The sequence below is a fragment of the Mizuhopecten yessoensis genome, unplaced genomic scaffold (assembly GCF_002113885.1).
Source record: "Mizuhopecten yessoensis strain PY_sf001 unplaced genomic scaffold, ASM211388v2 scaffold3459, whole genome shotgun sequence".
Classification (NCBI taxonomy): Eukaryota; Metazoa; Mollusca; class Bivalvia; order Pectinida; family Pectinidae; genus Mizuhopecten; species Mizuhopecten yessoensis.
In genome coordinates, this window is record NW_018405055.1 from 60,461 (window position 1) to 75,179 (window position 14,719).

Here is a 14,719-nt window from a genome sequence, read left to right on the forward strand (position 1 = left end):
TGCACATGTCAAGTTTGGTTGGTGTAGCACTTATAACTTCAGAGAAAGTAACTTAAATGCAAAAAGTCAATGTTGATGGAGATGCTGACAAAGTCAATGGAACAAGAAAGGTAGGCCACATCCAGCATTCAATGCATGGGTTGAGATGTACTACCTAAGATACGTCTATGGTCAAAGTTTCATTGGTCTAGCACTTATACTTTCAGTGAAACTAACTTAAAACGCAAAAACTTAATGTTGCCGCCGCCGGAAAAGCAAAACCTAAGTCTCGCTTCCGCTACTTAGTGGCAGCGAGACAAAAATGATGACAAAATTGAACTATCAAAACTTGAGATGGCTTGTCTGGTTACCATCGTGTTTTCTGATCAGTCCTAAAAACAATAAAATTTGAGAAAACCCCTCCAGTACTTTCTGAGAAATAGTGCTAACTAGAACTGTCGTCTATGGGCTAACTTATAACCCCGAAAATTACAGCTGCTTGTTGCCCCTGTAGGAGCTAAATAAACAAGGAAAAAAATATATAGAAAGATCAAGTGTCATGAAAAAGTCTAACCTCAGATGTTGTATCTGCAGACCGATGGAAAAGACAAACACCACTACTGTGAATTTTGTCACAATGTAGCTTGCATCAATATACAAAATACCTACCATTTCTGTCATAATTAGCCATTTCAGTAAGGTAATGCATCTGTGACCTTTGACCTAAAGATCTCGTAAGTTTGTCATAATATAGCCTGCATAATTGGCTACGATACTCTTATGTATATGTGTATACAAAATACCTACTGTTTCCGATATAATTAGCCATTTCGGTAACGTAATTCATTCGTGACCTTTGACCTCTGACCCCGGAACCTTTCAGTAGAGTAGATTGCATTAATGCCTGAAAAAAATCATTTGTGACCTTTGACCTTTCAAAACACAGAAAGTTGAAACCTGACCAAAAAAAACCCTGTTATATATGTTAAACATTATTGGTTCAATAAAGAATTGAATTTTTATTTTTTAAAGTTATTACGCTTTCTATACAATGTCATGGTCTAGAGAAGGTTTATGAACCAAGGGCCATAACTTCCTGAAAAGGGGAGATAACGCAATAATAAGGACTTTACGCACATCTCCAAGCTGCAAGGATTGTTATCAGCAAATTTCATTGAAATCCATCCAGTAGTACTACATTGCGTCCACAGACGACCTGATTCCAATATACCCCCCTCCCCCTAACGCTTTGTTGCGGGGGTATAACAATTTTTTACCTCTCAAAATTGAAGATGGTTGCATGTTGCAAGAAAGAATCAGATATAGAATTAATAACAACAAAGTAGATTTGTTCACACAAATATTTTATTTCATTGTTTTGAAATATGTAAAATGTATACTGAATTAACCCACTGAAGCTTCAGTGCTTCTAAATTTTCAGGTATATTGACAACATTTCATGACAGCAGATATCTCACATAGTATAACATATATACCAAGAAAATCTAGTATAGCGTCTGTGATATTTTGGCAATTCTGTGGCCTACAAGCTCAACGCATGCAATCAATTCAAGATTCTGGAGGTTATATCATGGCAGGAAAATCGTTAAATACATCTTTTTTGTAAGTGTTTTCTCTAGTAAATAAAAGTATGCAGTATACAGGTATAACTAATTAGGCTATTCTACAGGATCATTTGTCATCTGGCCATGTGCTATTATTATGTTAATCTCACACACTTTCTTGCAACCTCAATCTTCTCATACATCAAAGGATATATACAACAAAGAAATATTTCTTTACATTTGATAAATCTAACAAGAACTGAATAAAATGACTGACACATACAAAATAGTATTTTTGGTTGAGGTTGATATTCATTTTATTCTTAATAGGGAAAATGGAACTAAAATCATGTTTAACTTCCACCAAACAAATTTGACAAGAAAAGCATTAAATTGGTTGTTTCTTATTTGCATACTTTTGACACGAAATGCATCATTACATAATGTGAATATTTTGTTAGGAGCTGTCATGTATTGCTTGCTTACTCAAAGCAGCATCATTATGAAATAAAAAGGTGTTTTTTAATACTTAACCTGTACATAATATGGTGTGTGTCTATAAAATCTGCTGATATAATTCTGTGCAAAAGATAAACAAAAGTAAGCCTAATTCAAGCTTCGTTTATTGATTAATAAAAGAATTTAAACAAACAATTACAAAAAATATATCCAATGATATTCACTTTGATTTTGTTAAGACATAAAATGAAAAACCAAATTCATTGAATTGTATGATGATCAAATAATACACATTTAATGGAGATTAAATGGTGATCAAATAATACACATTTAATGGAGATTAAATGGTGATCAGAAGGAACCTGTTGAATCGTGAATCACATGTTACAAAGTCTACCCTACAGGACGAATTGATGGTGTAAACAAATAACCTAAGGTACATATAATTACATATATGAATCATTATAACTAGTGTTGTTGACATATCAATATGGAAAAGCAGACACTGATATATGTATGATGAATGTAGTCTGATATTGGATGTTTTCTCGTTCATTGTCGTATGATTTGGCTCTTACAGTGATTCTGTATAGTTCAGTCTCCTCCAAGCGAGATAATGGGTACACAATACCTGTGCCGTCCTCCAGTCTTATTTCAAAGTTAACATTTACATCATTTCTCAGAATAGTAAAGTCTGTTTTTGGAAGCTTCACATCATTCTGATCAAATGCAATCAGACGAATCAAATCCTGGTATGCTAAAATGCCACTAGGAAGAGCTACCGTCCTAAACTCAATGACATCAGCATATCTTGCTCCAGAGGGACATGGGATATCCGACAGTGAACATTCTAATACACAGTAACTGCAACAGAAGGAAATAAAGTATTTCAAATTAAGCAGCAATTTACAGAAATAATTTCAAAAAAAATTGCACCAAGCCAAAATAGCTACGAAGTGAAACTAGTAGTCTACATTGAATTTTTGAGCTCAGGCTTTTGATCATAGAGAAAAGGCATATTTCTGTTCATCGATAATGTATTTAATACATGTAGTGATACATATGATGATTCCTCCCCTGCTTAACTTTGTTTGCTGGGGTATATAATACCGAGCAGAAATTAGAACATTAAGGATTGTAAATCTTTCAAAATCTTGGCATGTTTTTCCCTACCTTTATCATTAGCTTTCACATCTCTTTCTCATCCCTTTTCCCTACATTTATCATTAGCTTTCACATCTCTTTCTCATCCCTTGCTAAACAAGAGTACCGCGGGGCGGAACAATATACACCCGTTGAATGCCATATAGTGTTATATACTTTCTTACATTGAAATAAGATCTGCATCATTCAAAAAGTGGTTAGCTGACATGCTATAAAAATGTAGGAGAAAATCTCCGGATAAAAAATCAAATACTGAAATGAACAAAGGGCAATAACTTTTGGAAAGATTGTCAAATCAAAATTCTTTTAAGGAAGACACAACTTCACATCATGATTATAATGTATACCAAGTTTCAAAGAGATCGGTTAAAAAATTGTAGGAGGAGATTGCCGGACAAAAATCAAGTACTAAAATGAACAAAGGGCAATCACTTTTGGAAAGATTGTCAAATCAAAATTCTTTTAAGGGAGACACAACTTCATATCATGATTATAATGTATACCAAGTTTCAAAGAGATCGGTCAAAAAATGTAGGAGGAGATTGCCGGACAAACAAAAGCTTATGCCGGACGGACGGACAACGCCATACCATAATACTCCATTCAAATTTGACGGGCGTATAAAAACTGTAGCAAGATTATGTTTTAAACACTGAAGTCTTATAAAGACATTCCCTTGTACACGTACAAATGGATGGATGGATGGATGGAAGGAATGGAAAAGATAAAGTTCAATGTCCAAAGCCATATTGATGGCATGTGTGTACAACAGATGTTGATGCTTGCCTGTGTCGGCTACTTACCCTGACCGTGAGTTACGTTTGTAGTTGGGAGGACATGGTGTCGCAATACAATGGTAATTGCCACGGGTATTGAAACACATCTGGTCTGGCCCACAGTCGATGCTCAGCTCGGAACACTCATTTACATCTGAAATTAAATAAGACTGTCTTTGTAATGTATTCTGTATAAATATGGTAAAGTATTCCATGTCCAGGCATAATATAAGCCAGTCGATGACCAGGATAAAAAATAATTTACCAAATTGTTGATTGAGTAAATATAAAATAATAACAATTATGAAGGATATCTTTCCTAAATCTTTGTTCGGAAATAACGGTAAAATAGAAAGTAACTGTCCTAGTCAAGCTAGAACACATAATGCCACCTTTGGCAGGGACATAAGTAAAGGCAGCATGAATACTACAAAGATTTAAACTTGACATCAAACAAATCTGAAGAAAGTAGTTATTTTCATATAACTTTATTCAAGAGGATGGAATGATTATCAAGTGTTGACTGACCATCTTAAATCAAATGACATGCACTCTAAATTTCTAAGAAAAGAAAAAAATCATGTTCCAACTAGGATCACCAGCTATAATATTTTACATTATCATGGTGTTCTTAACAAAATGTAATTATTTCAGAAACAACACTGCAGGAACATGAGAGATAATAAACTATTTATGGTCAAAGTAAAGCAAATTAAACGAGTTTACCGATATAAGATTAATATCACAAAACTTTCCTCAACCACAATAAGAATGAGCGTTTTACAATTGTGGAAAAAAGATCTGGAACCTTGACTAAGTTAACTAAAACAGCCATCTTGAGGATAACTAATACCCCCCCCGCTGATGCTGGTAGTTTATTCATCATTTAGTGACCTTGACCTTGGGGTTTCCGGAGAAGTTATTTCGCATAAAGGACCGTAACTCCCTTAAAAAGTGTTAAAATCTGAAATAAAAATGCCAGTGCACAAAAATATAATATCTTGATCATTCAAGTGAAGATTCAATAAAATCTGCCTGTTAATTAAGATGGAGTTTACAAGTTACTGCAGACGACAGACAGGGTGAGTCAGTATACCCCTCCTAACTTCGTTGCAGGGGGGATAATAAACCGTGCATACCTATACACTTGCGTCCATTGCGTGAGACTTTGTAGCCCTTAGGACAGGTACACTTAAAGCTTCCCTCTGTGTTTGTACATTTGTGTTGACATATTCCAGGGTCCTCTGTACACTCATCAATGTCTGTAAAAAAAAAGGATTTGTACAGGAACAGGCAGCCCATCACTGCATTGTCATCCATTATACATGTACATCATGCATATTGTAGTGCTTTTTACTCAACTGGCTAACCTGTTTAAATTTGTTCAGGTGTTAATTTATTTTCTATTTTTCGTAAACAGTGCTTGTGCACATGACCTTCACTAAAACTGCTGACCTTCAAAGTTAGCATCACCTTCAATATACTTGAATACAATGGTTTTCAAAATCTCTGAACTTCCACGACATCTAAAACATCCTAGAACAACTATTTCTCAATGAACTCAATGACTTTGTAATTTCAATGACCTTGTAACCTCCTATGACCTTCAGACATGTGCTGGTGCTTACCTAGACAGGTGTGTTGAGAGGGGACATAACGCATCCCAAAAGAGCACGCTCCACGTTTGTGACGCCGTCGCAAGGCATGTCTATACAAGGAGGAACAGCGATAACCAAAACGACAGGTACGTGGGACCCCAGTCCTTGGTGACCCCCCATCACTCTGAGGCTGCCACCTTTGACTGGTGGGGGAATTGACTGAGAGCACCTGGCTTGGTTCTATGAACTCTAAGCCTAAAATACAAAAAATAAGTAGCTACTGGTAATCGAAAGCTGCCTTTTTTTCCTAAAGTTATCCTTATCATTAACAAAAGGCCCATGTGCCTTAACGGTCACCTGAGTCCAACAGTATTTATTTTTGTTGTTGAAATATGTAACAATTTGAGTAAAAAATAGTTAAGGATAACGTTAAACTAAGTTTGTCAGGACCCTGAATTGTCGGCCCAGTAGAACTTGACTTTAAGTTTGAAATAGTTTTTCAAAATGGCGGCCATATTGGATTTCTGATCGACCCAAAAATAACAACACTTTGTCAGAACTATGAGTCGATCATTCCTACCAAGTTTCAGTTAAATCGGCCCATTTGAAATAGTTTTTCAAAAGGCGGCCATATTGGATTTCTGATCGACCCGAATGTCGATCTAAAGCTAAATCTCAGGTGACCTAAAAATTATGTTTGAATGTGGTAATTTTCCATAAAATTATCATAACCATTAAAAAAAATTGAACTGAAAGCTCTGTAAATATGAAATGTAAGGTTTTAGTTATGATCTTTTAATAGCAATTTGAAAATAGTTTTTGCTTTTTTAGATTTGTTAGCACAATTAGAACAACTTTGATGCATTAGTGCAGGTTAAATTTAAAAAAGAATTTTGTTACAAGCATAAAGCATTGATGAATTATTGATTATGTTTAGATTGCGGTGCTCTGCAGTTAGGTGGGTTTTTCATTATATGGTGGGAAGCTTTTAGCAAAGTAAAGGTATGTACCAGCACATGATTTTCTGTCGGCCAATCGGATTTGTCCTGGAGGACAGATGCATTCAAATCCACCAAAAGTGTTGTGACATCTGAACGAACACACCCCAGATTGTTCAGTACATTCATTCACATCTGAAACAAATGTGTTTATATTCAACTCTGCTGCTCAACTCGTCTTTCTCCAATTCTTTAATTTTATAGTTACCTACTTTCCACAACCAATAATGGTTACCTTTATTTAAGATTATTCATTAACAGCCAACTTAATCCTGCAGCAAGACTTATGGAGCCAACACAAGATTACAGATCAATAAAATAGCATTTAAGCTTATTTCTACTGATAGGCAATATATTTTGGTGCACTTATTACTGGGCATGGGCTTACCAGGGAGATGTATCATCAAATAAGTGTTATCTTACCACGGTATCAGTAAAATATGACACGCAACTAAGTCTGTAGCAATATCTACTCTGTAAAGTGTTTCAGTTCAGATAAAAAAAAAAAGGTGCAATGTTTTGAGAATACACTGAAATTTTAAAGTATCTGAATAATAACCATGGGAAAGAAGTAAATGAATACTGTAACATACAAAGGAAATTTCGATATATTGCAAGTTGCCTTGTATGACCCACATATACATATATACAGGATTGATCATTTCCCTTGGATCTGGACATGTAGTCTGTGGGGTCACATTAACTGTGGTACATGACCTATCTATTCTGGGATGACCGTGTTACTTAGCTGTAACCTATGTCACCATAACACTTGTAATTACATGTACATACCTATACAGGGATGATGACCTTGTTAACCTGGCTGTAGTGTAGGTCACAGTTACACTGGCAATACCTACCTATACAGGGACGATGACCCTGTTAAGCTGGCTGTAGTGTAGGCAACAGTTACACTGGTAGTTACCTACCTTTACAGGGATGATGACCCTGTCACAGTTACACTGGTAGGTACCTACCTTTACAGGGACGATGACCCTGTTAAGCTGGCTGTAGTGAAGGTCACAGTTACACTGGTTATACCTACCTATACAGGGATAATGACCCTGTTAACCTGTCTGTAGTATAGGTCACAGTTACACTGGTACTACCTACCTACACAGGGATGACCTTGTTAACCTGGCTGAAGTGTAGGTCACAGTTACACAGGTAGTTACCTACCTTTACATGGATGATGACCCTGTTAACCTGTCTGTAGTATAGGTCACAGTTACACTGGCAATACCTCCCTATACAGGGACGATGACCCTGTTAAGCTGGCTGTAGTGAAGGTCACAGTTACACTGGTAATTACCTACCTATTCAGGGATGATGACCCTGTTAAGCTGGCTGTAGTGTAGGTCACAGTTACACTGGTAATTACCTACCTATTCAGGGACGATGACCCTGTTAAGCTGGCTGTAGTGTAGGTCACAGTTACACTGGGAGTTACCTACCTATACAGGGATGATGACCCTGTTAAGCTGGCTGTAGTGTAGGTCACAGTTACACTGGTAGTTACCTACATATACAGGGATGATGACCCTGTTAAGCTGGCTGTAGTGTAGGTCACAGGTACACTGGTAATACCTACCTATACAGGGATGATGACCCTGTTAACCTGTCTGTAGTGTAGATCACAGTTACACTGGTAATTACCTACCTATACAGGGACGATGACCCTGTTAACCTGTCTGTAGTATAGGTCACAGTTACACTGGTAATTACCTACCTATACAGGGATGATGACCCTGTTATAAGGTTGCAGCTGATGTCACAGTTACACTAGTTATGACCTGTAACAGTAGGAAGTGAAATGCAACAGCCAGACTAGGGTTCAAACCCGGGACCTTTCAAACTCTAGACAGATGCTCTACCAATTAAGCTATCTGGTCGCCAACAATCAACCCAGTCTAGTTTCGCTACACTCTTTTATCTTTTTTCTGTCTTTGCCCCCGAAGACACAACTACTTACAACCCAACACATGGACGAGCCCCATGTTGAGCACCAAATGTAACAGGAAAGGAAAAATGCACAGCTATACCAAAATTCAAACCCAAGACCCTTTGAACTCTAGACCGATGTTCTAACCAATTAAGCTACCTGGTCACCAGTAAACTACTCAGCCCAGTTTTGCTACAGACCTACCTTATAGGGATGTCTTTGTCACCTGGATCTGTAGTCTGGATCACAGCTACATTGATGTAAACATACCTATACAAGAATGACATTATCCCAGATCACAGATAAATGACTTACCTATACAGGGATGAGACTACTCCAGATATGTTGACTTTGGTCAGTTTCACAGATAAATGACTTACCTATACAGGAATGACACTACTCCAGATATGTACACTTTGGTCAGTTTCACAGATAAATGACTTACCTATACAGGAATGACACTCCTCCAGATATGTAGACTTTGGTCAGTTTAACAGATAAATTACTTACCTATACAGGGATGAGACTACTCCAGATACGTTGACTTTGGTCAGTTTCACAGATAAATGACTTACCTATACAGGGATGACCCTGCCCCCTGGATATGAAGCCTGGATCACAGTTACATTGATGTATACATACCTATACAAGAATGACATTATCCCAGATCACAGATAAATGACTTACCTATACAGGGATGACCCTGCCCCCTGGATATGAAGCCTGGATCACAGTTACATTGGTAGCTGCCCTCCGTGTTTACACATCTCTGATTGGCATAACACTGGTGTACATTTGTCCTGCACTCATCAATATCTGTCAGTACAATTTTGAAATTTAGCATCACTTATCAAGTAAATATAAAAAATAACATATGATATATAGCTCTTTGCTGTCTATAAATATTCTTTATAGAAACAATGCCTTTCTGTATTGCCTTCCTTCTTTCTATATTGTACTTTGATCATTTCAAATTATTCCTTAACTATTTTTATGCATGCAGTTGTTCCCCAAATAAAAGTATAAAAAAAAGTTTAGCATCATTACAAGTTAAACTTCTTACCACGACACTGTCCTGGAGCGAATGGTTCATAGCCATCAGCACAAAGCTGCACACAATTATAGCTGCCTTCAGAGTTGACACACTTTTCACCAGTCCTACATCTACTGGTACCTTCACTACACTCATCAATGTCTGCAAGACATCAATCACGGCTACGGATTACAACACATCAAACAAATCTACAGATTACAACACATCAAACAGGGCTACATATTACAACACATCAAACAGGGCAATAGATAACAACACATCAAACAGGGCAATAGATAACAACACATCAAACAGGGCTCCAGATTACAACACATCAAACAGGGCTACAGATTACAACACATCAAACAGGGCTACAGATTACAACACATCAAACAGGGTTATAGATTATAACACATCAAACAGGGCTACAGATTACAACATATCTAACAGGGCTACAGATTACAACACATCAAACAGGGCTACAGATTACAACACATCAAACANATCATTACAAGTTAAACTTCTTACCACGACACTGTCCTGGAGCGAATGGTTCATAGCCATCAGCACAAAGCTGCACACAATTATAGCTGCCTTCAGAGTTGACACACTTTTCACCAGTCCTACATCTACTGGTACCTTCACTACACTCATCAATGTCTGCAAGACATCAATCACGGCTACAGATTACAACACATCAAACACATCTACAGATCACAACACATCAAACAGGGCTACATATTACAACACATCAAACAGGGCTACAGATTACAACACATTAAACAGGGCTACAGATTACAACACATCAAACAGGGCTCCAAATTACAACACATCAAACAGAGCTACAGATTACAACACATCAAACACATCTACAGATTACAACACATCAAACAGGGCTATATATTACAACACATCAAACAGGGCTACAGATTACAACACATCAAACACATCTACAGATTACAACATATCAAACAGGGCTATATATTACAACACATCAAACAGGGCTACATATTACAACATATCAAACAGGGCTCCAGATTACAACATATCAAACAGGGCTCCAGATTACAACACAACAAACAGGGCTCCAGATTACAACACATCAAACAGGGCTACAGATTACAACACATCAAACAGGGCTACAGATTACAACACATCAAACAGGGCTACAGATTACAAAACAACAAACAGGGCTACAGATTACAACTAATCAAACAGGGCTCCACATTACAACACATCAAACAGGGCTACAGATTACAACACATCAAACACATCTACAGATTACAAAACATCAAACAGGGCTACAGATTACAACACATCAAACAGGGCTACATATTACAACACATCAAACCATGAAGTTAAGGTAATGTCCTTTCACAAACTATGTAGTACTCCATACCAGCAAGTTACTTGCCAAATATCATTAATTCTTTTGATGTTGTTTAAAGAAATAGTTGACAGACAGATGTTTGGCCAGGTGAACTAAGATCACGAAGAAAAGAAACTCCTTGAATTTGGTGAAAACTCGTACTTCAAGTACACTTTAATTATTTACAATGAAATTAATGGAGCATCCCTGAGTTGCCAGTGACTTTCGTTTCTTTTTCACCAATATGTTACAGATATACAATGTTCTGCTATGCAGTGCTTTTGTTAGTCAAAAAATAATAATAGTTAGTTTCTCAGGCACCATCAACTTCATTTTCAATGCCTGCATTAACTTATTTTGTCACCAAAAAACGTAAAAGTTGCAGGGAGGTATACATGTTGTGATCATTATGAACGTAACATTAGCCAGAATAATAAATAAAATTCTTGCCTGCCTCCTTACTTTTGAAAAAATTGGCCCAAGAAACTAATATTTATTTATTATTTTGGCTTAGGATTATATTCTGATTACAAGAAATACAATAAAACTAATCAAATTTTATTTTCAGGGTCACTGAGGCTGCTCAGAATAAAGGTTTTCAGATTTCACAAAAAAGATGAATTTCTTAATTTAATAACAGTGTAAAGCGTAATTGTAAAGGTCTGGTTTCTATATATATGTTCATTTATTAGGTATTTAACAGGTTCCACAGTATCAAACAGTAACACGAGCACTCACCTGTACAGGTGTGTTGATCATGTAGTCTTAACCCTGGGGGACAGGCGCACTTGTAGCTTCCAATAGAGTTTTTACAGGTGTGGGAACAGGCAGATGTCCCACGAACACACTCATTGACATCTGTAACACACAAGCAACATCATCAATGCAAAATAATAACTGAAAATATGTCATATAATATAATTGATTACAATATGATCCATTTTGTGAGCTAATAATGGTCACAATGTTAAATTTTATTTAACAACAGGTCTATGGAGCCTGTTTTGCTCACCTGGATATTTAAGCAATCATGTACAAAATATTCTTGTTGAAAGGAATTTTGCAAATATCTCTGAGTCTCCTTGGGCTCACCACCCTGCAGGACAACACCAATGGTTTAAATAACATTTAATTTACAGGTTCCAAGGACTTAGTATGTTTCATGTCAAGTAACATTCATATTTGTCAGTACCAATACAGCTGTTGTCTTTGTTATACCTGTTTACATGCCATTATCAATACTCCGGACAGGTGTTTTACCTGAACATCTGCCATTATCAGTACACCTGTTGAATGCTATAATTTGTACACCTACCAGAACCAATACATTTGTAAAATTCTTTACCTGTACATCTTCCATTTTCCACCAACATGAAGCCACGAGAGCAAGAACACTGGTAGTCCCCGGGAATGTTGTTACAAATCTGGCCGCAAACCTCTGGTGTCTCATGGCACTCGTCAATATCTGCACCGCCGAAACATAGCATTTATACAGTCCCAACAGATTAAACACATCACAATTACTGAATGAGTCACATCCGAGGTGGCTTATTCTGTTAAGCTGCTTTATAACACAAGTGTCTTTAGAGGCTATGGTTGCATACACTACAATCCCTTTAGGGAACCGTTTGGCAACTATCCTGATCTGACAATAAAATAATACCTGTTCATGTCAAAACAAAGTTTTTTCTACATAGTTTGGAAAGAAATGTACTTACCGTCACAAGACTGGTCATTAAGTGAGCGCCTGAACCCGTTCTTACAGTAGACAGCACAATGGAATGACCCCAGGGTGTTAATACATTCCTGTTCTACAGAACAACCTCCATCATTGTTGGCACATTCATTTATGTCTGTTAAATATAAAAATAAAATTTAAACAGCTATTAATTACTTTTCTTGTAAATTAACTAAAATGGTTCTCCAATACAAAGTCATGTAAGCTTTTAAACATATTGGAATAAATCTCTCTCCTCGCATACTGACCTTGACAGTTGGACCCATCCCTGTCAAGTACGTAGCCAAATGGACAGGAACAGGCATAGGTCCCCGGGGAGTTGTGACAGTAGCTGGAACAGGGTCGGGTAGTCGTACACTCATCCACATCTGTTAACATGCACACATAAAGTGGAGTTGTAGATGCACACAGTCAGGGCTGAACAAAATTTTGTATTCAGTCAAAAGAGAAAAACTTTTATATTGGAATCTTAGGGTTATAACAAACATGTATGTATTGTCCCTCAGTAGGAAAAGTTTCATCAACATGAAACTTTGTAACATTATTTTGGTTACAGAGAACTATTTTCTATTGTCTTCTGTGGTCTGAAGTAAACATTTAAATTGTGTGTCAGGTGGTTATATTCCACATCATAATGTAACATTGGCGGTGTTTGGTTTTTGGATAAATTTTTGTTTTGTTGGTGGTTGAGAAATCAAGCGATGGCAAACAATAGATAAATTAAACGTATCACCAACACTTGAAGTGGTAAATAGACTTCTGAACCCTTAACCTTGACAGATGACCATAATCAGGTGCAGAACATGTAACCACACTAAAGTGAAAATATAAACTAAATTTATTTTGAGGTGTAAAGGATATTACATACACTGGCTTTTACTTTAAAAGCGTCAGTGTGAACCCCCTTTAAACATATTTCAGAAAGAATATTTTTTTCTGACATCAGAGTATAGTTTTATGATATTAAATAAATGAAATGCAAATGAATGGAAATACTGAATTCAAGGTTTAGGTAACAAATACAGATAATCCATAAACTTACCCCTACAAAACTGGCCTTCTGTATCTAAATAGAATCCATCTGGACACTGGTTACTTGGAGTGCCTGAAGAGAAACGATATATTTACAATAAAGCTTCACATTTTTAATGACAGAATCATGTCTTTTTTATTCTTATTATTTTCTACAAAGTGTTATCTCAATATGAAGCATGACTAAACAGGAAGAAAAAATATACCATATTTACAGCAAGAGGCCCAGAGGACGTGGGTCAAGATAATTTATTTGACCAAATTCAATTGCCTTTCTTTCAGCAAGCTACTTCGCTCAGAGCAGCTTGATACTAAATATCTGTACTCTATTCATTATCATTTTGCACATTCGGAGCCTGTGACCTTGAATATTGGTGAAAGTCATATATCATATTCAAATTAATAATGATATAATAATATGTTGTGTAATTACCTGGACTGATGCTTGTCGCAATACGGAATTCAACCTCAGTGGGAGTTGGGGAAAAAGTGGAAATGTCACGGACGTACATGTCTTGTACTAAGTATGGCATGGTACCCAGATCCTCATTGTAAGTGATAGTATGGTTCCAGGCATAGGGCAACGTTAGTCCGTTCACACGGAACACGCGTGTTGAGTGAGCATACATAGAATCTGTAAACCAATCAGAAGAACGTCAACAACCAACTATCTTCGTTCTCAGCAAAATTGTCTGGTTTGCAAGACTGCTAAATCTCTGGGACAATTTTTGATAAAAAAGGTAAAACCGTCCTGTAAAATATTCTATACTTGGAAAACCTGATTTGTGGTTACTATAAAACACAGCTTAATGTGCTAAACTTCATCTGTTTCAAAAAGTACAGGGATTATGTAATGGAAACAAGGTTACCGCGAGCGGTATATAATACGCCCGTCACACATTGAATGAGCAGTTGTTTGTATGATTGAAATATATGAAGTATTTGTGAGTAATTGATATTAAAAGAGAAATCATTCAACATAACTGGTAGATCAATGAGTGCAATACAACATCATGGAACGCATGCATCGCATTAATGAAACCAAGGGTAATAACTCCAGTAATTA

General features: G+C 36.6%; 1 protein-coding gene across 1 annotated transcript in view; it reads right to left on the minus strand.

The window, feature by feature from the left end:
• Window positions 1-1,043: 1,043 nt before the first annotated feature.
• The window catches only part of LOC110447526 (hemicentin-1-like), an 89,077-nt gene continuing 75,401 nt past the window's right edge, over window positions 1,044-14,719 (minus strand). Inside the window, exons 55-68 of the mRNA XM_021493293.1 lie at window positions 14,087-14,287; window positions 13,664-13,726; window positions 12,870-12,989; window positions 12,602-12,736; window positions 12,229-12,348; window positions 11,622-11,741; window positions 10,043-10,174; window positions 9,545-9,685; window positions 9,169-9,297; window positions 6,552-6,674; window positions 5,572-5,796; window positions 5,083-5,205; window positions 3,971-4,097; window positions 1,044-2,867 (exon numbers count right to left, since the gene is read on the minus strand). Of these exons, the coding sequence (XP_021348968.1) occupies window positions 2,489-2,867; window positions 3,971-4,097; window positions 5,083-5,205; window positions 5,572-5,796; window positions 6,552-6,674; window positions 9,169-9,297; window positions 9,545-9,685; window positions 10,043-10,174; window positions 11,622-11,741; window positions 12,229-12,348; window positions 12,602-12,736; window positions 12,870-12,989; window positions 13,664-13,726; window positions 14,087-14,287 (2,138 nt within the window). The 3' untranslated portion in view covers window positions 1,044-2,488. The remainder of the gene's footprint in view (window positions 2,868-3,970; window positions 4,098-5,082; window positions 5,206-5,571; window positions 5,797-6,551; window positions 6,675-9,168; window positions 9,298-9,544; window positions 9,686-10,042; window positions 10,175-11,621; window positions 11,742-12,228; window positions 12,349-12,601; window positions 12,737-12,869; window positions 12,990-13,663; window positions 13,727-14,086; window positions 14,288-14,719) is intronic.